Source organism: Cardiocondyla obscurior, linkage group LG16 (assembly GCF_019399895.1).
Source record: "Cardiocondyla obscurior isolate alpha-2009 linkage group LG16, Cobs3.1, whole genome shotgun sequence".
Taxonomy (NCBI): domain Eukaryota; kingdom Metazoa; phylum Arthropoda; class Insecta; order Hymenoptera; family Formicidae; genus Cardiocondyla; species Cardiocondyla obscurior.
In genome coordinates this window covers 3,575,953-3,601,977 of record NC_091879.1, presented here as the reverse complement: position 1 = coordinate 3,601,977, position 26,025 = coordinate 3,575,953, and the positions used below count along the sequence as shown (strand labels likewise).

General features: G+C 40.7%; 1 protein-coding gene across 8 annotated transcripts in view; it reads right to left on the bottom strand.

Moving 5' to 3' along the window:
* Spri (Src homology 2 domain-containing protein sprint) overlaps positions 1–26,025 on the bottom strand; it is a 67,639-nt gene that overhangs the window by 9,632 nt on the left and 31,982 nt on the right. For 6 of the 8 annotated variants that reach the window (XM_070667496.1, XM_070667499.1, XM_070667497.1 and 3 more), the window contains one exon: positions 718–841. In XM_070667496.1, the coding sequence (XP_070523597.1) occupies positions 718–841 (124 nt within the window). Of the gene's footprint in view, positions 1–717; positions 842–8,311; positions 8,529–20,129; positions 20,440–20,533; positions 21,391–26,025 lie in introns of those variants that run through there. The other 2 variants (XM_070667502.1, XM_070667500.1) reach the window with 2 other exon arrangements.

Sequence of the window (26,025 nt, the reverse complement as noted above, 5' to 3'; positions counted from 1 at the left end):
TGAAGACCTCATCGATCCCCCTTCTTTTTTTATTTTTTTTTTTTTTTGTATTCTTGATCTGATTTGATCGATATTGATCGAGCTGTTGGTTGTCCACGTTCTTTCAGCCTAACTCAACCCTTTTTTATCACGGACCTCCGGTATCAATGGAGATGAAAGGGAAAATCGATGATGCCCAAAGCGAAACGAACGGTGGGAAAGGAAACGGGGGACAGGGGGTACAAGCAAAGGGGGCACCCGGTGAAGGGGTTCGAGTGTAATTTAATTTGAAATGCAGACTGACACACGGTTTCGAACTAACGGGATTAAATGCAGACGTGCGTCGCGTGTTGAATACTCTCTCCTCGAGAAAGAGATGGACGAGAATAAGGGGAGGGGGAGAGAAAGAGCTAATTGCAAATCCCTTAATTGCTCGTCAGAAAAAGTCACCCGCGATGAGACACCGTTCGCGACGAGTCTGAATCTAAAACACGGTGACCATTATAAAGTTACGGGCGGCGTTAGTACCGTTCTGTAAGAACGAAAACACGGAGAGACTAAAATTTGCCTTCGGAAAGTCGCTCGTTTAAGATTCATTATTATTTTTTCTTTTTTTTTTAATAAACGGAATGGAATTATAATTATTAAGAAAAAATGAGCATTGACAACGGACAAGTCTTCGAATTCAGATATTATTCAGACTACGCTTTTGCATCTTTTCCGTAATTAACGACTCACCTGTACATGATGTAGCTGCGTAAGTTGATGATGCTGCAGCGGATTCGGTGGCGGGGTGCTCGGCGAGCTGACCACCTGAACGGTCCCGTGCTGCTGCAGATACGGTTCCAGGAAGACATCGCTCCTGCAACACGAAAGGGAGAAAACGGTGCGATTACGATCGGTCACCAAGCTCGTGTCTCATGCATCAATTAGATTGCCTTTATGACGAGTTTGCGGCGCGGGGATGCTACGAGAAACCGGCGCGGAGCGTAGCACTGGTTTTCCCACGCAAGGCCGGCCTACCTGCGCCTCGATATAGCCCGTATCAGCTATATCAGGTACACGTGATCAATATTGGCGACGTAGCGGTGAAATTCCAACTGGATCGGAGACATAAAATTTGCCCGACGTTGTAAAACAGTTATTTTATTCATTAATAGCGAGTAAAAAAAATATAAGCCAAATATGTGAAATGTGATACACCAATTCTTTTTTTTTTTTTAAGAGCGCGTAAAAATGTTGTTGTCAATAAAACAAACAGTTGATTGTTCAATAAATAAAAAATTATTGATAAATTATTATTAGTATTTTATTTTTTATACCTCGCTCTCGCAAAATGTCGAGAACTGAATGTATCTCTGTGAGAGGAACTTTGATCTCGCGGGATGATGATTATACTTGACGGGGACTCAGTATCGCGAACTCTGACGAGTCTTAGGCTCGCTTGTCTGCGAACCAAGCGAGTTTGAAGACGACAGGAGAAATTCTACATTTTCCGTTTAATTTAGCTTGAAGGCTCGTGCCGCCGCTTACGCTTTCCTTGCGATCCCGAAAGGCGTCATGAAAGAGCGAGCGGACAAAGATATCTTTTCCCTACCTCCTACAAAGGACTTGCTTATCGCATAACGGGTGCGCGAGTTCTTGTTGTCGCGTAGAAGTACCCTCGTACCGGTAATCGCTCGGAAACTTGCAGGTAAATTCTCCAAAAGAGAGAAAGAAGGGAAAGGGAGGGCTTGTACAAGGAAGCTGAGGAAGCCGTACAATACGGATACATTGTGTTGTGATGTAAATAGGCTTTTACGTAATTTCCATAGAATTAATCCATGAAAAGACAGTATAAGAGCCGTATAACTCGGTAATTGGCTTTGCCGAATTCTGTTTCATGTTTTCACCCAGAGCAATTCCACTTTCTCGCGAATTATCAAAATTACCAGCCAATTTAAAACCGCACGATAATTAAGAGATACATTATTACAATCATCTCGAGATGTGCATCGCGAGGGAAACTTAATTATTTTCTTTATTTAACTACGCGGCTAATATTTTAATAATAGAGAAAAAATATTTTTTTTTTACATGTAATTAAAATGATTCCGTGAAAGCTCATTAATATTTCAGCGGGCTCGATGCGTCTTGAAGATCGCACTCTGTTAACGTTCTGCAATATTCAAGAGCATTTCGTGTCGATTTCAAGTTGTGTGCCGGGGTGGCAAAGTTACTCGGAAACGATGAATAACTGACGCTGGCGCGTGTCACGGTATAGCGCTTATTTCCGGCGAAGTTTCCCGCGGCAGCGTTGTTCCCGGTATGGAACTTTGCGAGATGGTTGAATGTCAAATTTCGGGCGTGGACATATGCAAAGTCCACATCGCCGGAACAAGCGGCACGATATTGTGATCGCGGCCCCTAACTCCCTTCACGTTTGCCGTTTAGTTATATATTCCGTAAAGACTGGATCGCTAAGGGTGCGCTTTTGAAGCTCGCGATAAATTTGCGCTTAACGGATCTCCAGTAGACACGCGATATAACACTTTTATTATATTATATATAAAAGATTCTACGAGATGTAAAATGGAAAAGTGCAAAGATACGCGAGAGAAAGAAAAGTGTAATGTCACGTTGAGGCATATCGATCTCTTCATATAATATATGTATATCCAGATAGACGGATACACAAAAAAGGTATGTAATATATTCTTCCGCGAAGCCTGGATGTGTCTTGTTCGCGGAATCCTCGAACCGACATTACGCGATGAACTTGAATATGTGAGTGCCGAGAGGCAGCGAGATATCCATATACGGGGTGTCTCGCGACCTGCTCGGCGACTTCGCTTATAAATCTCCGGCGCAGTTTATAGCGAACATTATTTTCAATTAATTAGCCAAGAGAAAATTAATTAATATTATCCCACGCGTGAAAAAAAAAAGAATTATATTAAAATATTTTTAATCGACGTTAAATGTAAAAGATTGCACAAGCCAGCATCCGTGCGATGGTACTTTCATTAAGGGAAAAAGTCGATCTCCCGTTGAAGGAACATTCTCATTTAAGGAAATTATTAAAAAATGTGAATTAAAATTTAGAGATATGCGGTTGGGCGTAACATTTTTTTGTCTTAGGTGAAATGGAGCAAGTTTTATGTCGCGTCAAGCTGAAAAATAATGCAGACAGTAGGGCGATGATGCCGAGGATACATTCCTGGACCGGTAGGGATGTTAGCCGTCTGTGAGATCGGACTATGGGGGTTGCCATGACGATGGGATGGTTCTCAACACGTGGTTCGCTGGTAAGCGACGGCGACATTTTTACCTATTAACGAGCCGCGGGGTGCATTCGGGTGCATAAAAAGGGGTCGCACCCTCCGGCAAAGACAAGAGCATAAAGGACCTCGCGAGAAAGACCTTTACACGCTTTCTTCCGCGTCTTCTTCGTTCAGGAACGAAGACGCCGGGAATTCAGCGGTAAATTGACGTAATTAAACAAGATTCTAACACGATGCACTTTATAACGCACTCCTGCAGAATTAACTTAGAATTTCATCCTCGTGGCGAACGGTATAAAATTAATAAAAAAGCTGAACCCTAAGGTTTTAGTTTTAGTTAAGTTAAGTTAAGGTTTACAAATTTTGAAGAACTTTAATTTTATTTAATAGTAATTTTTTTAAAGATTTTTTTATAATTATTATTTCTTTTTTTTTATTTATATGCCGCTATGTATTCAAGAATTCCAATTAACTACGCGCCGCCAAAGCGATATCATGATAAAAAGAAGGGCGCATTGAAAATAAAATTCGGGGATGTTTGGGGCTGCAACTTCGTGTCTTCCTTCGACCGAATGATCAAAGAGCGGCAAGAGACAGCGATGTTCCGGTACATTTTTCGATGCTTGCGCAAATAAAAATCCGCGTATCCCAACAGACCTAATTTGAATATCTTTCGCTCTTCTGAGACGGAAGCATAATGTTTCCATAAACAGAATGAACTAATCCGACACAATTTAAATTAAAAAAAAAAAAAAACCAGTTGTTTAAATGACTTCTATGATTTTTAATTTTCTCGGGGAAAAAAAAGAAAAAAAAAGGTTAAAATAAAACAAAGTTAGAATTGATTGTCTGTAGATACTGTTGAGCTTCTTTGTTCGGTAAGTTGACGGTGACGCGGGGATGCAAGAAACGAGGTTTATCTATTCAAATATAGGAATAGCAATCTGGTTTCGTATTCAAAGTACGGGCTCGCGCTCGAGAGCGATTTTCAGACGTCGGGTCGCCTCGTTACAATTGGAACGCCGCCAATCTTAGAAGAAAATTTACGATGCCAACGCCGAATTCGTCTTTCGCACGCTTTGGTGCACATTTTACGTGCAGGATCTATGCGATTTCCTTTTACAGATTATTAAAGCAGAGCGGCGGCTTCGTAACGACGAACGTTACTCTACCGCGATTACACATGCGGAGCTACAGAAATTCCTCTTAATAAATACTGAATAATGAATAAGCAATGCGCGAATTAATACGCCTGGCGGTATTAGCGCTGGCTTAGTGCGAAAGTTATTCTAAATTCTGAATCTTTGTTAATTGCAAGAAAAAAATATCTTTACGGAGTTGTCGTGATTCAAAGGCATTCTCGGCGTTGGGCGATAATCGTATATGCCACGTAGGAAAAGTGTCAGAAAGCAGGCTAGTGGTATGTTCTCGTAACAGCTTCCAGTCACGAGACTTCGCGAGCGAAAGGGGATTAGGAAAGCTGTCGATTATGATGATCATCGACCGGAAAAATACGGTCTAACGCTGGGATCGTCCTGGGTCTTTTTCTTTTCGATCGTTTTCTCTAATTCTCTCCTTTTTCTCATTCCTTCATTGATTCCTCGCGTGTCATCCGATAGAAAGTTTATGGAGAAAACGATCGATGCGGCTATGGGAATTGCGACGGTATCGACAGTCATTAAGCTCCAAAAATCATTTCGTCTGCGAATATATATTTTTTTTTGTTTGCTAATTAATTATATGCGCGAGAGAGAGCAGTTTAATTGTAACGCGTCGGTGTTAATTAGAGTGAGGACTTCTTTATTGGAGGCTATTAATTAGACAAGATCATTATTTGTATTTATATTTGATTAATTGTAACGTGTGGCTTTATTTAATTTCTTTTGCTGAATAATCTTTATTGAAGAAAGAAATGAAATTGGACCCAGTTTCTCGCGTGCCATCACGTATGACGAAAGTTCGAAGAACTCTCAAGTGCTTCTCGCAATATGTAGCGAATAGCTTTTAGTCCGAAATGAGAATCACGCATTATGAGAAAAGTATTTCTAGTTCGCAGCTGAGTCATGGCTGTTCAGAACACGTTCATAGTAACACCAAAAAAAAAAAGAAAAAAAAAATGCGACAGCAATCAAACCTATATTTCTACTTATTAAATATTACGAAGAAGCGACGTTCGCTTCTTTCACCTTAAAGAAAAGCTGTTATAACGCATTTAATAATTTTTAGCAATAAATTAATAATGTATGTGATCTTACACGATACTTCAAACACCTCTCGTTCTTTGAAATGTAATTTCAAACATTAATCATATATAAAAAAAAATATATTTAATAATTTATATATTATGTACGATTACACCTATGTAAATTCTTCGCGGAAAGTATGTTACGATCGTCTCAAAAGCGGACGGTACTACTTTCTACTTGTCGTGAAATTGACTACGTGTGCAATTCTCTACGTGCACTGTTACCCCGTGATACGTAAACGTTCGCGAGAAGCTGTGGGAGCACCTTACAGACTCCGCTTGGTCGGTGATTCCGATAAGCGCGAACTTAATTAACACGTCGAATGGAGGGACCGGGCTCCGACAATATCCGGCATTGTCTGGGAGAAGAAGGATGAAATACTACTACGCGCGCGCGCCTGGTCGATTTAATCTCTCTCTTGATTAACCGCGCTGTATAGCGCCGATAACTCGATTATCGCTACATTTCGGCGACACACGCGGGAGCTTTCTTTTTCTTAGGGACAATTACTTCTGCCGCTGCTCCTCATTCTAAAAGAATCCGAGTCCCGCGTGCCTTGGCATCGAGTGGCTCTCGACGGAAATCGGCTTACAAACTGAAGCATTTATCTCTCTTTTTTTTTTCTTTTTTTTCTTTTTGCAAGTAAAAGGCAAAGTTCCAACAAGAAAAGTAGACAGGAAGACGAAAGCGAGAATGGGGACGAGAGATGGAGAGGGAGAAGAACAGAAGTCAGGTGCTTTAGAGCAACTTCCGTGCATCAGCCTATCCGGTTTCTCGCATAAAACGAAACCGAAGCCGAAGAGCATCTCCTTGAATTTCAGCTTGGCAGACCCGTTCACCGTATTATAGCAAGTTTAAGTTACCCGAGTTGTAGCTCTCCGCTCGCTAAGCATCGCGGACGCTTTCGACTTTGTCTGTCTCTTTGTCATTTTTTTTTTTATCTCACGATCGGAAGATGTAAAAAAATAATTGTTCCTTTCTCGAAAACGAGCTATTCTTCAACATACTACGTTAAAAAAAAAAAATAAAATAAAAAGAAAAAAAAGATGAAGAAAAATAAAACATTTTTAATGTCTTCGCAACCTGTTCGTTCATCAATTTTGGCACAGTTCCTAAGTGTCGCATACTTTAGTAATGTAATATAATCACGCGGTTAATATTTTCGTCTTTCTTTTTCGATGACGAGCAGCCATACGTATCCCGCAGCGAGTACAATGACGAGTGGCTGCTCGGCTTAAGGGAGACCGGAAGAACATCGGGTGGACGTGCACATCCCCGTGGACTCCGATGTACTTTCAAAGGTCTCTCAAGTCGATATACCCGCAACCGGGAAAATACCGGGAGACTTCTTTTTCCTTCCCCCCCTTTTCCCCCCGGAGGATTTGGAAGTCAGACTCGATTTCCACGGTAGAAATGGGTTTTTCCTGCCAGCGACCCGCGAGGAATTTTGCAGAGAAAGGATCTCGTCAAAGCGAGACTAGCATTGATATTATTATCCTTCGACGCGTCCTCGCGCGAATCTGTGGAAAGTTTCCCCACCCGTTCTTTATACGATCCGCCGAAATAAGAAGAATCTCGCTCTCCGGTTCCGTAAGTCATTGTTAGAAAATCAGCAATTCGTAATTCCCAAACGTGCAACAATTTATTCTCGACGTATAATATCAATTCCTGTTCTTTTCTTTTTTTGTAATCTGTATAACGTTTTAATAATTAATTGTCAATTTAATGGCTACAGTGGAGTTTGTATAAAATAAATTTTAGGTAAATTAAAATAAAAAAAAGTCTTATTTGTTCTATCAAACCATACGAGCTTCGTGAATGAAGTAACTCGCCAAGGTACCGAGAGGAAATCATGCGAAACACTATATGCTACGCTCCGTCTAACGTTACAAGAGACTCGTACAGTTCAGCGATCATTTAATCTTGCGGTGATGAAGAGCTAGTAGCTTTCCTTTTTTTTATATCGCGGAAGAAGGTAGTGAAATAAAAATAAAGAAAAAAAAAAAAAAGGGAAAAAAAGAGGAAACGAACTGGCGGCTTCCAGAAAGAACGCCTCTTTGAAAAACTGGGGAATCTCAATGGGGATCTGATTAAGTGGAAGGCACGACCGTGGAAATCGTCGAATCTCGTTTCCAGGCAATTTGCAGGCGAAATTAATTCTGTATCGAATCGAGAGATGATTTATTTCGAGAATTGGACACCCTCGGTCGAATAAATGTCGGGTAAAAATTATATGCGGATGTTTCCGCATTGAAATAAAATCCCTAATTTGGAAAAAAATGATCTTGTCTTCTCCTTGAAGATTTCTAGTGGTACGATAGGGCGAGCCTTTCGCGAAAACAAGAGAGAAAAAGAAATAATGGGACCAGTCCAGAGGTCTATTCGTGGGATCGTAAGCGGATTACGACTAAAGCGGCTTACATAAGAATAAACCGAAGGGCTTCCTCTCGCGCTCGGCCACTTTGCTATCATATTTCATATTAACTACTGATTAAAATCGATTTCCTCGCGCCAGCCACTAGCATCCCTAGTTCCCTCTTTTTCGTTGATACTAGATTGTTATCATTTTTACGGCGAGAAATACGTTCTGCACATTCAAGCTATTTTTCAACTTGTATTTTCTCTCCTTTTTCGTTGAATATTTGACAAAACAAAAAAAAAAGAGAAAAGAAAAAAATGATAAATATAAAATAAAGATTTTTATTGCATTGACAATTATTATTTGTAATTTCTTTTCTTTTTTCTTTTTGTTTCTGCTGCTGTATAAAATCTGTACCTACTAGATTTTTTATTCTATTTTTTTTTTATACAAAGGAAATTTACCTTTTAATGCCAATTTCCGCATAACGGCCTCTGTTGACAGTCCGCGTTGCCACCACGTTTCTCCCGTTGCCATTGCCGGGATTCGTGTACAATGTCAATATGTCGCTGTTATTTATGTTGCCGATGATCGGCGGCAACATTATGACAAAAATCCCGCGATCGATTTTCTCACGATTGAACGACGATCAGCATTTCACAGCCGCGCTGATGCGAATCGGTATTCAATCTTTTGTGGTTCTTTAAAAAAAGGGAGGGAAAAAGAAAGGGAACTGTTCGATTATTCGATCGAGTTTAAAAATTCATCGATAAAAAATAGGATCCGTGGAGATATGAATGACTGCCAGTAAAATATCGGTTGCAAATTATCATTATTAATATTATTCGGGAGCGAAACCTTACGTCGGGTTAATATTACTATTTACGATTAAGTTAGTAATAATTTCAATGTATATGGTCGAAAGTCGTTTCAGATTATATTCATGAATACGACGCGTAATAACGATAAAAAAGTATTTATCGTGGCTCGAAAGCGTTCGACAATTTTTACGAAACGACAATGGCACTTAACAATTGAGTTGTACGACAACGGGGAAAAAGGGGATTGGAAGTTAAATGCCGAGAAGAGAGCTGGGAACGAGATATCGTGTTTGTACCGGCCAGCGACTTCCGTTGTGTTCTCTTCCATTTCTCGGCCCGACCAATATCCACGTACGCGCTTCTGAGACCTCTTTTTTTATTTTTTTTTTTGTTTTTGTGTTATCCACCGGCGCGATATCGATAATAACGCACGTTCCTCGCTTCCCTTCCGTGATACTTTTTTTTTTTTTACGTCTGCGAGCAACCTTCATTGGAGGGATAACCCTCATATTTTTGGCGCCAGCGTAACGCACGGCGCGTAAACGCGTTATTTTTTGCTTCCGTCGTTATGTCCTCGGTAAAAAAATATATCGAAAAACACCACGTAAAAAGGATGTGGTTCAAATATCGTCGGTCTCGACCGCACAGAATGCGTTTCCTATTTATATAACATTTATTTCAACACGATCTCTTTTGCAAAGGAAAAAAAAAAAATACAAAGACTCGCGAAACTTTAGAACTCATTCTTTCCTTAGGTTTCGTCGCGTTTGTGGACTTTTTGTTTAAATTATCTAGTAAAGATTTTAAAGAAGACACGCCGCAAATGTTACGACGGTTCCTTTCCTACAATTCCAACAATTGGATCGATCTTATCGTAATCCTATTTCGACTCGTTTCATCGTAAGGTCGCGAACCCAATTGCGCAATCGTATTATAACAACGTGAAATCGGAACCGAAACCTTGAGATTTTCTCTGTCAAGTTGCACAAACAGTTCTATAAAATCGATTTCGATTCTTTTCTTAAATTTAGAATGAATCTATGTGTAAAAACTGTACAAAAATATAAAAAAAGAAAGAGAATTTATCAACTGCAATATTAAAAAATTTAATTCCTTTTCCATAAGTAAAAAAATGCAATAAAATTTTATAAAATATAACAATTATTATAATAGTAAGCATAATAAATAAATTTTAAATATCTTTTACTTTTAAGTACGAAAGTATGATTTGTAGCAGATTGTTTGCCAGAGTATTTATTCTTACTTATAATAAATATCGCACCAAATGAAAATATGATAATTTTTTAAATACTTAGCAAGAAGATTACCTCGATGGGGCGACATGCGCGGGAATCATAATTCATCTCCAGTTATTAATTCCGCGCTTTCACCCGTGGAGAAAAATAAATTCTAATAGTGATTGATGGTTTTGCTCTCGCTGCTCAATCGAGAGAGTTACGACTCGTTTTCGCAAGTCCAATACGATACGTCGACGTCAGCAGTCGCGACGAGACTTAATGACGATCGATGAAGCGAATTAATTTAGAATTTTGCTGTACAGAACGTGAAATTAAATTAAATTGAATTAAAAGAAAGTATTCTACCTGTTTGAACGTCAAATAAAAATCTGCTTCTTTAAATCAAGCTTATTCCCGGTTTATCGCAGAAAAATTATCTTTAAATCGACCACGAGGGCTTCCGGAAAAAAATATCCGGCTGCCGTCTGACATACCGCACAGTGATTGCCGTTAGCGAGCAGCGTAAACGACTTTTCCCTCCGCTTTCTATTTCGATCTAATTGACACGCATTGTAAAGAAAATAATCGACACAGTTGTGACTCGGTCTTCACCGGCGACGTCACGATGACTGCGTTTTTTAGCTCCGTCATTCGGCTACGCGGGCAACATTTAACGTTAATTTAAAATTAAACGTTTAAAAAAATAAAAAAAAATTTCGCGTTACGTATCAGCTTTCAAATGCCGCTTTTAATAGATCGAGATACATCGCGGCGTTTGTTACTCGCGCTTGATTAATTATGTAGGTAAGACGATAAATCATACTCCGTTCCCCCGACCCCCTTCCGCCACCCACCCCTTCCCTATGGTCTCATGAACAGAATGCCAGGCAGCTCGTCGCTAACTAAGTGCGACATCATTTTTCTTACTTGCTCTATACTTAAATGCCCGACACTGACATGAAAATGTAAAGAAGAAAAAAAAAATCATAGTTTTGAGAAAAAAAAAAACGTGCTGCTATGACGCTGCATATGCGAAACGGACTCGGCGGCGTCTCTTTTTCCGTTTCAAACGTTTATAATCATGCACTGTGCACTGTTATTAATCTCCCGTGCTCTCTACCTGCAGCGCGATTTAAATGAATTACCTAAAGCATACGGCGATTCAAGAATCTATTTTCGAAACGTGATTTGATCGGAAACTTTATCTTCGAATCGTCGAAAGGTCACACGTTCGCTCGTTATTTTATTAAATTAGGTAAAGATTTTTATAATTTTATTTGGGGATTAAAACAAAAAAAGGAATTATAGATTAAACTTTTGAAATTGAGTTTTAAACTAAATTTCCACCGGCGGTGATCAAGCGAGAAAGTTTCCGCGCTGCTTTCGTACGACGAAGCCGTTAAACTGCGTACAAGTCGATATTATTCCGGCAATAGCGCGATTACTCATCGTATCGGTCAGTTTATTGCATTCCGATCGTTAAAGTCGACTGCCATTCATGGTGGGCCCAGAGATAAAGCTGTTTTACTCACGATAAGAGGCGCATCTCCTTCCAGGAATGAGCGCTATCAAATCAACTTGCTAGAGAACACAATTTCAAGTGTTGCATTCGACAAAATACGTAAAAAAAATTTTAGAAAAATCACAGAGCTCATTTTATCTCTCCGCTTTCCGAGTATTTATTGCGCACCTTGAAATATAATAATAGACGTAGAAAAAAAAATTTAAAAAAACAGAAGAAGAAAAAAAAGAGAAAATCGATTACGAAACGAGAGAATGGGACTTTTCGAGATGCCGCGACCTTCGCGGTATTTCCGGGGCCATAAAGCCTCACGTTGGCAATTTCTATTATTGTACCGCCGCCTCTGTCTTCGCGTGGAAAAAAAATAGACGGGTAATAAAGGCGAATGCGCAATCAGGAAGCCCGGCGCAGCGAAAGTAAGATGAAGTCCCTCGTCGCGCCGGCCGGTGGAGAGAACGATCCACCCCGTAATGTTCGCGAAAACGACAGTAGCAATTTCCCCCCCGTCGCGTCGCCGCGAAAATCACGGCAATCAATAACGACGGATTTTTCAAAGTGCTCGCCGACCGGAGTTACTTTATGACGCAGCGTTTCCTCTTTTTATATCGGAAGATGCTAAGCTGCGGTATGTACAAAAAAAAAATATATATATGCACGTTGCGACACTTTTTAACGCGATTGTTTTCTTTACACAGTCGACGTGACGCTATATATAAAAATATGCTCACAAAATAAAAGAATAAATAAGTAAAAAGAAACGTTATCGAAGCACTTTTCTCCGTACAAAAAAAATTGACGTAAAAGAATTATTCGCTCACACACGGTGCATATTTTGTTGTACATAAAATACGATAGATATTGAAATGTATTTAAATATTAATCGGAAAAAAAAAGAAGGACAAAATTAATTTTTACAAAAGACGTGATATAAGATATTTAACGCAAGGAACTCGGCACTGTCAGGTTTTAAAATATTGAGACCTCAAAATACATCGATTTATCTCTCGAGTTTTAATTAATTATATCATACGTATTATCATTTTATATGTCTGTGCATTTCAGCTCGATAACACGATAATAATAATCTGCAACCAATAGCCCACCAAATAAAACTACTTAAAAAAAAAAAAAAAAATTCCCCCCGAGCGACAATGTAAATACATTATGCATGTACTCGGATCAGTAGGGTGCAGTCATATCTCCAGGGAAACTATCGGATAAAAGAATTTCGAACCCGATATGCACGCCGTAATCGCGTCGGCGTGCCCAGACGAATGCACCGAAATGGAGCGCGGCGTTCTTCCAGCCGCTCTTTCTTTTCGTCACGCACTATCGAACGCGATACGTAACGCAACAGGAAAAGGCCGACGGCCGACGACGACGGAGACGCGCCGTGACGCCCGTCGACGGCGCACTGCCAACGGCGTCGCGACGACACGCGAAACGTGCACGGGGACGCCAAGCGACTGCCGGTGGAGGCGCGAGACGAGTCGGACGGGACGAGGGCTCCCTCGCGTATATCACAAAAGGGGGAAGAAAAAGGGGGGAACTCTGGTACATCGGAGGCGCGCAGGCGCCGCCGGTTCATTCTAGAGATGCTCGATGCCGCTCGCCCGTCACCATAGGGACCGTACTCGCCGGTGTCCGAACCGGTCCGCTGGAGATGGACCGGCACCGTCGTGGGCATCTGTTACGTCTGGACCGTCCTGTCATCTCTCCTCACCCTTTCCCTCGCCACCCTACCTCTCTTCTCTCTCTCACTCTATCTATTTCTCTCTCTGTTTCTCTTTCTCTCTCTTTCCGTTTCTCTCTTTCGCCCTCGACATCACTGTCCCGGGGGAGAGCATATTAACGAATGTCATGGACAAACCATGGGTGGCTGGAAATACTTTGATATCAATGTCGATATCGGGGACCAATACGGGGATTAGCCGTGACGACTCGATATTAATACGTATCAAATTTTTTTGGATTTTTTTTAAATTTTACTTTATTTTATTTTTTTTTATACGAGGGAGACCTTTTCCTGTGTTCTTGCGTCACCGTTGCGATAATATACCGTTGTAATATCAATCGATTCTTTATACGCTCGCTTTTCCACGTTCGCTTTTGAAATGGCAATTAAACGTGACGTGCAATTACCGTGTGAGCTATTTAAAGTTTGTTTAAAATAAAGGAGGTTTGATTACTCCGGTGAGTTACGCGTTTCACTCCGCATATATCGCGCCGCACGTCTCGCGAATGGGGTGGCAATAAAAGCTTTTTCTTCCGGCGGTGGGGCGAGTGGAGTTTCTTTCGTGTTCGGAGAGTGGAAATCGTAAACGCTTTTCGCGCTCGGGCGGGTTGTTCAACCTTCTGGAAACCACCTGATTCCACGCAGTTTTGATACTGTCCAGTATAAAACCGCTATCGCAACTACGGAGTTAGTCGAACGAGTTTTATGCGCCTTATTGAGTGCTACATTTTTTTTATTCCACCGCTCAAGCCTCATAGATTTTTGTTTCCGGTCAATTTTAAATATTAAAAGAAATTATATTTCCCTCACGCGTTATTAATTTTTTTTTTTAATAAATTATAATTTCTATTAGAAATATAATGATTATAAAAATGCACATAATAATTTATCTAAACTCGTGTAAGATAAGAGGAAAAAAAAAAAAAAAAAAAGAAGAAGAAGATAATGATACTCATTATCATTTACTTGCGCAAATTCTTAAAAAAAACACAGCTTCGAAAAAAATAATTTCCACAGATTTGATCCTTTCGATCGCGCGGCCCGCGCGGGCTTTTTGCAATTCGGCGCGAGGCTCTTTGCGAATGATCGTTTGTCTTCCGGTTTCCCGGCGTGATAACTTTTTCTCACGGCAAACGCGACCGGGGGCGAGCACGGGGGAATAAGTTCAATGCTTGCTCGCGCCAGTAAAATCCATGCCCTCGCCACAAATCTCTTCCGCCCCGGCGTGCTTCTTGGTTCTTCGCGACGTCGACCCTTCGCAACGTCCCTCCTAATCCAGCCGCGCGCGCTCCTCGCGACTTAAGAATATCTATGTACTCTTTCTGCCGAAGAAGTGCCGCCGCCGAGATGGATCAATGCCGAGATGAATAGACCACGGGTATAAAAGTGAGGGTGGAAATTATTTGGCTGGAAGTATGGTCGACGTAACAAAGAATTTTTTCATTTTTTCTTTCTTTTTTAATAAAAGCGCTAACGTATTAATAAATTTTAAAGAATAATAATAAAAATTGAACGGCTTGATTAAGAATATTTAGGCGAATGTTTCGATTAGAAATAATAATTTTTACCGAATATTTTATTAATTATAGGATCTGAATTACTGCGAAAAATTCTCGCAAATGAGCCTCGCGTATTTTCTCGTTGTCAAGCAACGTTACGCATCGTGCAGTTATGTACAAATTAATTAAAGATCATAGTTCCAGTGTATTTTCTTAAGTGCGAGGCGGACGTTGCGAAGGATCGAGGACCTCAGGTGCGGTAAAATTCGCGCAAACTTTTCCGTCTCTAAAGTTTTCTCTGAAATTTCCACGGTAGACCGGACATAAAAATATAACATTTTCGCAGACGAGGAGAGAGCCGCGACGAGCGGAGGTTACCGACTTCATAAGAGTATAAATTCAGGGGGATTACGCGCTACTCGAACCATCAAAGTCCAGCCAGGTTATACGAAGCTCTCATCATAGACTGCCGAAACTTCAATCGTGCGTATCACACCACTTTTGAAAGTATGAAAAATGAAAAGCATGCGAAGAGAAATGCAGAAAAAATGTTATACGACCGTACAGATGTATTTTTTGAACGTATGACGGAAACAAAAAGAGATGAAAGAGGAAAAAGAGAAAAAGAGATTTTCTTTTTTTATATAAATTCATTGTACATATGTATCTTGAAATTCTTTCGCCAGAAACTAGAAATTTGCCGAAAATTTAATTCGTACAACAAAAATCGTTGCTGTATAAAATTTAATTTTAATTATATATTCTGAACTTTTGTTTTTAAATTGTCAAACTTGGAATTATTAATCTAAAAACTTACATCTTATAAATTTATTTTTCTTTTCTCTCATAACTCTCATAAATCTAATTAATGACAATTTTTAACAATTAAGAGTCTTTAAATTTAAGACTTATTTATTATAAAGTTTTACGCGGTTTCGGTTTCTTGGCATAAACACGAAATAAAAGTTGAAAAAGAGGACTGACAAATGTCAGCCGAAGAAAAGTTTTACAAGTAGAGGTAGTCGACCTAAAGGATCGTAAAGAGGTCGTGAAAAACCGTCTGCCATGTCGTTTTCGAACGACGCGAGATTCCCCGCGTGCGAACTTTCCACCGATGCCTTCGTTTTTTTTTTTCCTCGTTTCACGACGCGAGAAAAAGAGATGGGGCGGTAAACGAAAGAGACGCGGAATTAGGAAACAAGTACGCCGGCGAGTAATCATTTTTATATGCATATCACGCGAGCGACAAAAATAATTAATGAGAGCGATGCCGCTTTTATTTTTATAAAAAAAAATAAAAATATCTTGTATATTACAATAGACGAGACTATTTTTTTTTTCCTTCTTCCTTTTGAGTCTCTCATAAATTAATTGTGCAATTAAATATTAATTTCGAACAACGGGATATGATTGCAACGAGATAATCGCCATTACAAACGCATCGAAAGCTATAAATAAACTGCGGGCATGTCGAAGACATTTCAGGATTGCAATCGTGATTGAAATAATTTCTAGTTTTCAACGATTGCGTGCGGCTGCAATTGTAATGGCGAGACTGCATGCATAACAATTAACTGTTTTCTCTTCGCTGCTGATGTTCCGGGGGAATAGGCTAACGGGCTTTCGGCCGCAAAAACTTTTAGCATTCGCTGGCGCGCGGCCGGCAAATTTGTGCGTCGCGGGACTCGCGTGTATGCGCAAGTGTGCAATTTGTATACAACACGTCAGGTTTTTTGCCAGACGAGCGGTCGGGAAATAAATGCAACGAATTTTCCCCGCCCGAGCACAATTTGTGCACTCATTACTTTAATAAAGTTAAATCACATTAAAATGATTAACGCGTTTAATTGCTGCAAAAATTAAATTAAAATATTTATGATTTTTTATTTTATATAATAACGAGACAGCACCGAGTACCAAAAATTTTATTCAGACACCGTTTTTCATTTTTAAATACCAATCTTTTAAAATAAAATAAAATAAAAATTGACATTTAATAACAACGAGCTGCTATTAATTTTAATAAAATTAGGAAGGAATTTGTGGAGGTTTGTCGAGGTACGTTCTTTTTCTCTCTTATCTCTTTCCCCTGTCGAAGAAAGGCATGTCTTTTGACGTTTTCAATGCGACGCGAAATTTTCCGATTCAAAAAGCAATCAGCCAAAGACCAAAGGCGATGGAGGGTCGGGCGAACGTACGTGACGCGATTTCCCTCCGCTCGGGATGATTTTTTTTTTTTCCACGCTCTTTTTTCCCCTCCGGGAACGGACGTCGCTCTTTGACAGAGACGAAGCTCGCGATATGACGAATCGCGCGGCAGCAAAGGAAAAAAATGACAGAGAACGTTAAGGCGCGTGGCAGACGACAAATCGTCGCGCAGATGTGAGGCGATATACGGCGATACCGCTACGCGAAGTTTTTCTCCTCTCTCGTTTCCTTGTCTCTTCTTTCCGTACCAACCAATTCGTTCATATACTCTTTCCCTCCGCGCTTTCTTTTCTCTCTACCGCTTTGCCTCGGCAAATAAGACGGCGAACGAATGAGACGATATTTATTACGAGGATACCATTACGCGAGAAAGAAAGCGATCTTGCTATCAATTCTTAAGAGTCTCCATAACGACAATGGTATTATAGATAACCACCGATCCCCGAGTGAAAATTTATCTAGCTATTCTGATTTTATATCCGATGATCAAATCGCGCAAATTAAATATATATTCTTTAATCAGTGACCAGTTTGATCCTAGCCATAATTTGTAAAGAAAGAAATTTTTTTATTTAATGTCCAGCTCGACTGCCGTACGTCTTTTAACATTATCTAAAATCTTTGAGTTTGCCACAGCGCGATAAAGATGATTCGGGGAACCGAGACATTGGAGGCACAATTTTTTTTTTCTCGCGCGTGTATTATGCATCTCGCATTCGCGCCACATAGTCGCACGTAATTCGTATTACGCATATGCGTATTACGGAGGTCTTATAAACGCTTTGGGATTGCGCGCGCGTGAAGGACCGCGCTTCGGAATAATTTAATTAGAGCGAGCGCATGAAGTGAAGTGCCAGGTCTTGTCCCATGGGTTTAATAGCGAGCTCGTACTACCACCGGCCACCCCCGGGACGCATCTTTCCCGGAGAAAACTCGTCTGCGAGGAGCGAAGTGGTGAACGCGCAACCACTTTGGAGCGGGATCGCGCGGCAACGCGTCTAATGAATTAATTAGGCGTTTATTATGCACGCTTTGTCACAAGCGATTCCTTTTATTTCCTTTGTTATCATCGCCAGTCTTCGACTGCGTCCTAAAGTCACGCTCTGATTGAGAACTCAGTTTGATTTGCCGAGCTACTTTGATTTCTTTATTATCGCTGTAACGTATGTTATTATTTTATTTTATTTTTTTTTTTCTTTTTTCAATAATCCGTTAATGATTTCACTTTTCAGGGGCACAATGTGCCGAGCGTTGAAACGTATTACGGACAAATCGGCGGACTCGCGGGACCGTGTCGTACACGGGGCCACTTTAAAAGCGAAACTTTTAATTAAAAAGTAACCATCGATGTGCCAAGGGCAGCCCCGAGCAATACTAGCGACGGAAAAGTTTTTTTTCAGAATCAACGGGAACCCAGAAGGACCGCGACGATATTAAGCGCCAATTCATACGGAAACTGTTAGCCTTAAATTTGTGAATTCAGACCTTTTTCAAAACTTTTCCCCTGTAATTTGCGGGTGATTTTAACGAGGCGAAAGACAAAGTTGTAATACAAATGCTCTCTTGCGAGATAGCCACGAGTTGGCTACAGCAAACAAATAAATGCATTATTTGTTTGAGAGGATATAAAATATAATTGTGCGACAAACGAGGCATTCGATTCTTAATACATATACGCATTTTCGACTAATTTTCTCAAACAAAGCTAACGAAATGACAACGTCCCGAAGCTCTCTTAATTACGGTTACGGGGTTGCAATAGGGATTCGAATCGAGGGTTCCCTAATGAGACGTCGTTATGGCGTCGGTGAATGTATTCCGTTTATGTTACCGGCTAATATACAAAAAGCAACGTCTGAAACGTTAGCGTAAATGTCCACATTCGCGTAGATATTCAATTACTTTATTCCCATTTTCCCTATTCCCGCGCGTTATTTATTCATTTCTTTTTTCTTTTTTATTTCCATCCTGCTTTTATTAACTCTTATTTTACCCTCCTTGTTACATTTCGCGTCTCAGTTTCAATTTTAAAACACAACATTTTTTTCAAATAAAAATTATAAATTTTTTAGTAAATAAAATAATACTTGGGATATTAATTCAACTTAAACCGGGCACATCGTCGCCATCACTCTCTTCAAAACTCCGTTCTCGGGACGGCTCGTAGTGCTTAATTAAAACCGGGTAACGGCGTCCTCCTGTGCATCCGTAGAGTCGGCAGGAGGTAGTGCCGCACAGGCCGAAAACGAAGGAAAACCAATAAAGGGTGCGATTTATTTTTTTTTTTCTCTTTTTTTTTCCCCCCTTCCTTTTCCTCAACGGAACAACGAACGGCGACGAGATATCGAGCCTCGGAAGTCTTCGCGATCGATCCCGTGGACCGGAAGCTACGAGGGAGGACAATTTATATCCCCGATAAATTCCTTTTCGTTTTCATTAGCGGTCTTGTCCGGCCTACGCCACCCCCGCGAAGAAGTGATGGTATACGATCAGAAGAGAGATTTATAATCCCTCCTACCTCCCGAAATGACTCATTCGGTGAAATAAAACGCGAATTTAGATGGTGACATTGTAACGCTTACGATTTAGCTCTCCGCAGCCTAATTTGGGACAATACGAATTAATCTTGAGCCACGTGGCTGGCAAAGAAACTCACGACTTCTCTGAAGGTGGCAAGACGACGAGCGCGTCTTTCCACCTCGAAAATCGAGATCTACCCTCGGTAAATTTAATAATCTCTCAAAATGGGCACGCCAGCTTCCATTCGATGCGCTCGTTTAAATATGCACTGAACGATTCCCGAATACTAAGCATCCCTTCCCTGGAAGTCGAAGAAATTCGCTCCTGAGAGAACTCGATTATGCCCAGAATTAATGAGCGAAATTAAATCCACTTCCCAATTAGGAGCTCGGTATCATTAAAAGTTGTTATTAATTATGAGGGGTAATTATCGGTCGGCGATGGTGTCGTTATCGCGAAGGGAAAGAGCTTATGCAAAATTTGGGAAAGTAACCGAGAGTGACAATAAGTATGCGTTATCTCGAAAATAAAAGAACCGATAAAAGTTATACCTGACGATTGCAAAAATATAGTTTTGCAAAAAAAAAAGAAAAAGAAAAAAATGTTCGCACAAATTTTAATTAACTCGCAGAAGTATCTTAGTTTGTAATTAAATATTATTAAGTTAAATTAATTATTAAATAAAAAATTGTTACAGTTCAAAGATGTTAAAGGTGACGTATCTGAGAATTTGTCTCACCTGATAATGTGCTGATTGGTGGACCGCAATAGGATCGTAGTGTACTTAGTGATGAGCATCCTTTTTGTACTGTCTCATCCCATTACATGTGTATCCTCGCACGTGCGATTCATAGATCGGCGGGGCCGTGAAAGGCTCCGGAGCTCAACGTGACGTTTGTTAGGCTCGTTGCACGAAAATCGAACAAAAGCAAAATCGCGAGGAGCGAACAGCCGCGACACTGGGATCCAGCGAGAAAATTCTTTCACCTAAATTTAGCGCCCGCATACGAGGTGCTCCCGAAATATTCATTCAAACTGCGGTAATTAAGCTGTGAAAGATCGTCGCGTAATGTATACCAGAATAAGTTTCGTAAATTTAATAAACTTGTAATATTTGTATAATAAAATAATTTTGTAAATTACATTGTTGCATTTAATTTATTCGCGCACGTGTGGCGCAGCGTTCATATGCAAAAGCGATGCTCATCTCGTTGCTATTGGATAGAATTATCATACTACATTAATAACGTTTTATATCTTGATCATAATCGCGTATCCTGTTTCGAACTTCAAGGAGAGACACAGTTCTCCGACTCTATTACGCGATAAATATTAAAAGTTCCAAGGATAAGCGACTCTCTTTTTTTTTTCCTTTTTTTTTCTTTTATTTTTTCGTTAGTAGATTTTCTTTTCTCTTAGAACGAAGAAGTTTAAAAATGACAATTTACATTTCCTTACGGCGATCTAACGAGAAGAACTCGACGCCTAGAAGCGTCTGTCATCTAATTATCTTTTCTCGATTTGCGTAACGTGCTCATAATATTTAATCGTCCATCGTCGCCGAAGTAAAAATAATATTTTGCTTCGCAAAAACGCGTGTTAAAATCTCACGTCGGTCAATGCGGATTTTAATTTTCATCACGTTATAAATATAGACGTGATTTCGCGCAATTTTTAACCGAGCTGACAATAAATTGCGTTCCCGATAATTAAGATCGAAGATTAATGCCGGTCCCAATGAAGTTGATCGCGACGGGGTCATCGTCGGTCGCATATACCGTCCTTGATGAAACGACTCGTTGACTACGTCTCGCGCGCGTCATTGACTCCGATTAATCCCGTAACAAAGGAATGTAGGGTAAACAGAAGGGGCACGACTTTGATAGTTGCTTGTAGAAATGGAACAAATCTATCTCGAGGGCTTTCACGCTTCTCTCAAGAGACTGTCAACCCAACAAAAGTGCACCGCATAGTATTGGAACGCAGAACAAAGTAAAAAAAAAGAGAGAAAAAAAAAAAGGACAAAAATATTCCCGATTCAGAATTCCCTCGCGCCTTTATTCCAAAACCTAATCGAAGTATCGCAAATGTATCAAAAGTGTTAAAATATATTAAAATATGAACTGAAACAAGCGCGGCGTATCGTGATTCATAATCCGCAGACGTGTTTATGAAGAGAAACGCATTTTGTTTCGAGATTCTATTAGCTCGCGTACAGCGCCGTAAATTGTCTTTATCATTAACGCGAGTTTTACACTATCGCGTAGCGAAATTGAATTGATGTATGTCGCGGAGCACGCGCCGATAGCGAAGGAATGTGATGAAATACCTACTCGATACCGCACGCTCGATTTAATTCTACAAGTATATTTCTCCCGGGCTTAGATATGCCGGCTGATCGGCTCCCCAGCTTCGTCGCGAATTGATTTCATGCTCGATCGCGCTCGGTCTCTGGGTCATCCGCGAGGCGTACCTTTTCGAAATGATTACGATCGATTTATATTAAAATAAAAAAATTTAAAAAAAAAACGTAAGAGAGGGCAGACACGAGTCGGCGCATTCAGTCGGTTTCGCTAGAGATTCGACACTCCTAGGGACCGTCAGAACTCAAAAAGTCAACGAAACGAGCGTTTTACCTGCGAGGAGATCAACCAAGACGACGCGCGGACGTGCAATGCCTCGCTTCACCGTTTCGGCGATCGGCGGAATTATTTATAGATGCGCTCAAGGGGTAGACGACAAAGGCGCGGTATCGTCGCGTATTTAGCACCAAACGTGACCGCTTCGAAAGAGGATCCAGAACGATTTTATTAGCGTTCACTTATAACCGGCGTTGTACGCGTAAAATTCCCACCCGTTTTTCTTAAAGATTAATTTAATTCCGCGGAGGCAAAATAAATTCTCCAAAATTATTAATATTACTTTTTTTTTTTAATTATTTTTTATTTCGAATTCTGTAGAGCTTATCTAGGAGGATAAAAGTCTACTTTTATAGTTACTTGCGATGCGAAATATTATCAAACGCACAAGTTTACGTCAACGATTAATAAAGATGTTAAGTCACTTGTTAAATTTTCCGCTTATTATTCAGGCGCAAGTTACGCAAAACGGGAGAAAGTATCCGGATGTCGCGGCATCTCAGGCTGCGATCGTAGCAATCAAAATATCACCTGCGCCGAACACGGACGGGCGTCACTTAACACCGTTAAACGTACCTAACTAACGCCCGTGATATGACACGATTATATTTAGCGCGCTAAAGTACAGAAACAAAGATCCGCGCGTTAGATACGTTCCTCGTGTTGCGTCCCGAGGTTCCAAAACTAGCGCGGGTAAAATAAAAAAAAAGAAAAAAAAAGGATAACGTGAAATAAAAATCTGTGCTCTCCCTGAGTCGCGCAACGGGACGCAAGTGTCGCGTTTATCTCGCGCTTTCACTTTCAGTTTTCGCGGCGAGAGTCGCAAATCGGTCTTCGACACCTTCGGGAAGGACGCGTTCACGCCGCGAGGCGAAGGAGAACGCGAGACAAAGAGATTCGAGCGCCGACTCTCGTTCGGCTGGCGGTCGCGGATCAACTAACTACGCGAGCCGGTCGTTAAACACTGCAGTCGCGCCCGCAAGGCGGGACACGGCCACCTTATGCACCGTCCGCCTATGGTCCACCGCGAATATCGACCGTGCAGATAGGACGTGATCCCTGCATCCTACCGACGTTGTGCCACGTGCACTTGTGTGCGAGAGATTGCGAGATTGAACGACGAAGTCACCTAGGCACGTAGGCATGAAATGCTGCACGCCTACCTGCTTTAAAGCTACGCTTGACGAGCGTTCACCAAAAGAATGAACGAGCTCTTTGAAAAAAGAAAAAAAAAAGGAGATGTATTCCGAGCATTCGAAATAAAAATTAATTAATAATTAACGAGAAATAATATTCTCTACAGTTTAAAAATAGAAAAAAAAGAGATATATATTTTTATAAAGATTCTATAAAAATAGCACCTCGAGGAGTTCGTCGGGGGACTCGAAATTCTGATTATTCTCGATAGCTGATGAATTTATTGTTACATTTAAGCCTTCTATAGGTCTTACGTTTTACGTCATGAACGCGCAGGAAACTGTATTGCCGTTAATCGCCGCTGGCGGAATGCAGCCGTGCACTTTGCGGGATTATTGCAGCGAATTTCCGGCTGAATAAACTTGCGCCACGCTCAAATTTTCAACGACGGAAATGTTGCGCAGCATCAATCCCGGGCTTTGCATAATAACGCGGTGCGGAGCATTAACGTGTAATCGTTAACAGCTGATAACGGCGCGCTATGTAATTCGTGCGGATTAATCATGCTGTTTGGTAGAGCTCGCTTACGCATCTCCGCCGAGTGTTTAATCGCGGTTGTTTATGGAATCAAGTCGCTCCACAATGCGCTCAAAAAAAGAAAAGAGACGGAGTTGAGCAAACTCCACTCACGCGAACAGATAAAATTAAATTATTTAATATTTTTCGTACCTAATAACGATATAACAACCGCTTATTATTTTTCTTTCTTTTTTATTTTTTTTTTGATTTTGTAAAATAAAACGTAAAAAAAAATGTGCTAAATATTAATGCGTTAAGCCTTAAGTGCTTTAATTTAAATAAAAAAAAAATGTTTAAGTAGTCGTACTTAAAAAACCGCACGATAACTCAATATTGAAGCTTGGTAAGGAAAAGGAAGAGTAGCTTTCCCTCATCCCGCCAACGTTCTTTCGTTCGCTTTTAGCGTCTCGTTGGCGGGACGTCGATAAACTAGCCGAGGCTTCGAACTCGTGCTTTCGAATCGTCTGGGCGCCTTCTTTTCGCGCGATAAAGGAACTCCCTTCGATCCGAAAGGGAAATCCAATTAGAAGAAAAATCCCCGGTCGTCCTGAATAAACGTCGCGCTTTCTCGGTCGGTCCACGAATGCCTATTATTTGCTGCTCCAAATACTCGGCGAAGAAAGCCGCGGTAGCGTGCATCAATTTTAATCCCATTAAAATGTAGCGAAACACGCGTATGTAAAACGTATATCGGCGTGGAGCCGATCGTAAATAGATATTACGTTACCAAGTGGCTGGGTTTCAGCGGGAAAAGCTGCTTTGCAGCCGCTGTAAAGATCGTGAATCTGATTGGCGCATGCTACTAAAATTCGAAACTCGACCGTGATTTAAATCGAGAGCATACACGCTAATTAGATTCACGATTTTTTTTTTTTCTGGAGCTGCGAGGCGCCTTCTTTCCGCGGAACGCGGCCAGTGTGTTTGCCACCGAACGAAATACGGGGAATACCATACGTGTTTCTGCCCAACGCGCGCCGTTTTTTCGAGAGCGATCTGGTTCTCCTCCGTGAATGGCGATGCCGCGAGGAACAGGATTGTACGCGAGAAAAATCCGGCGGAAGAAGAATACGGGTCTCATCTGTGACGAAGATGACGAGGGGTGCAGGCCTTCGCAAGAAACCGGGAGCTGTTTTCTCGGCATTTGCCGACGGTCAGAAGAGTGAAGGTCGCCTTCGGTCAGCCGGTAGGCTTCCACAAATAGCCATTGATATCATTGTACCTCTTTCTTTGTTCGCTAATCGACTCGCGGAGGCAATTAAACGTACAGACGTCTCGCGCGTTTAGGCGTAAGTACCTCGGAACTCGGTGATATCTCAAACTTTCCCTCCCGTTGTGTATTTTTTTTTTTTATTTCGTTACGTAATAGCTTTATAAATCGCGATTTTGTAATTATTTCGAATTTCTTACGCTCGTTGCATTTAATTTTTAATTTAATAATCAATAATAATAATATTAAGTAGACACAATTTTTGTTCATCGTTTTATAAATTAATTTATCGAGTCGCTTGTTAAAAACCGTCATTATTATATTATATTATATTATTAAACCGACAGCACGAAGAGCATTCGAAAAAGGAAAACCGAGGAACGTGAAGATGTATAACTTGAAGAAGAATTCCGAGAAAGGAGAAAACTGAGAATGTCTTTTAGCGGAAATTAATCTTGGGTCTTAATTAGAAGGTTAATGGGTTAATTATCGCATCGACAACACGATTATAGTTTTTCACCCGACAGATGTGAAAACTGCTTATTACTCATTTCGAGATAAATTCTTAGCGATGATTTTATGAGACCTTTCCTTGTTCCATTCTATCAGTAGGAGCTAATAGAAACGCGTAGTAGAATATTCGCGCTGTGAATCGCTTCGCGGGCTCATTAATCCCGTGAGTGAGCTCTTTGAGGCTGCTGAAGACCGGCAGATGCGAGTCAACACGGAACTGTTCCGCAAAAAGAACAGTTTGAGCCGTCGGGCAGAGAGAGAGAAAGAGAGAGGGAAATGATTCGTCAGAGTCCCGATTCATTATACAGAGAAATGCAAATCACTTTTCGATCGCCTTTCGTGTATTAATAAAAAAAAATAAAAATAAAAAAAAAAGCGAAACAAAAGGAACCATCACGTTAAATATTAGCAGCAACGTTTAAACATTTACGATTACTTCGAACAATCCCGCGCGAGATGGTAAAGTGTACGCGTGTCTCCGCTTTTCTGGCAGACCCGAGGAAAAGTATGTCTACTCCAGCGGAAGAAAGGGTACGGCTGCAGAGTATTATGCCGCGTGA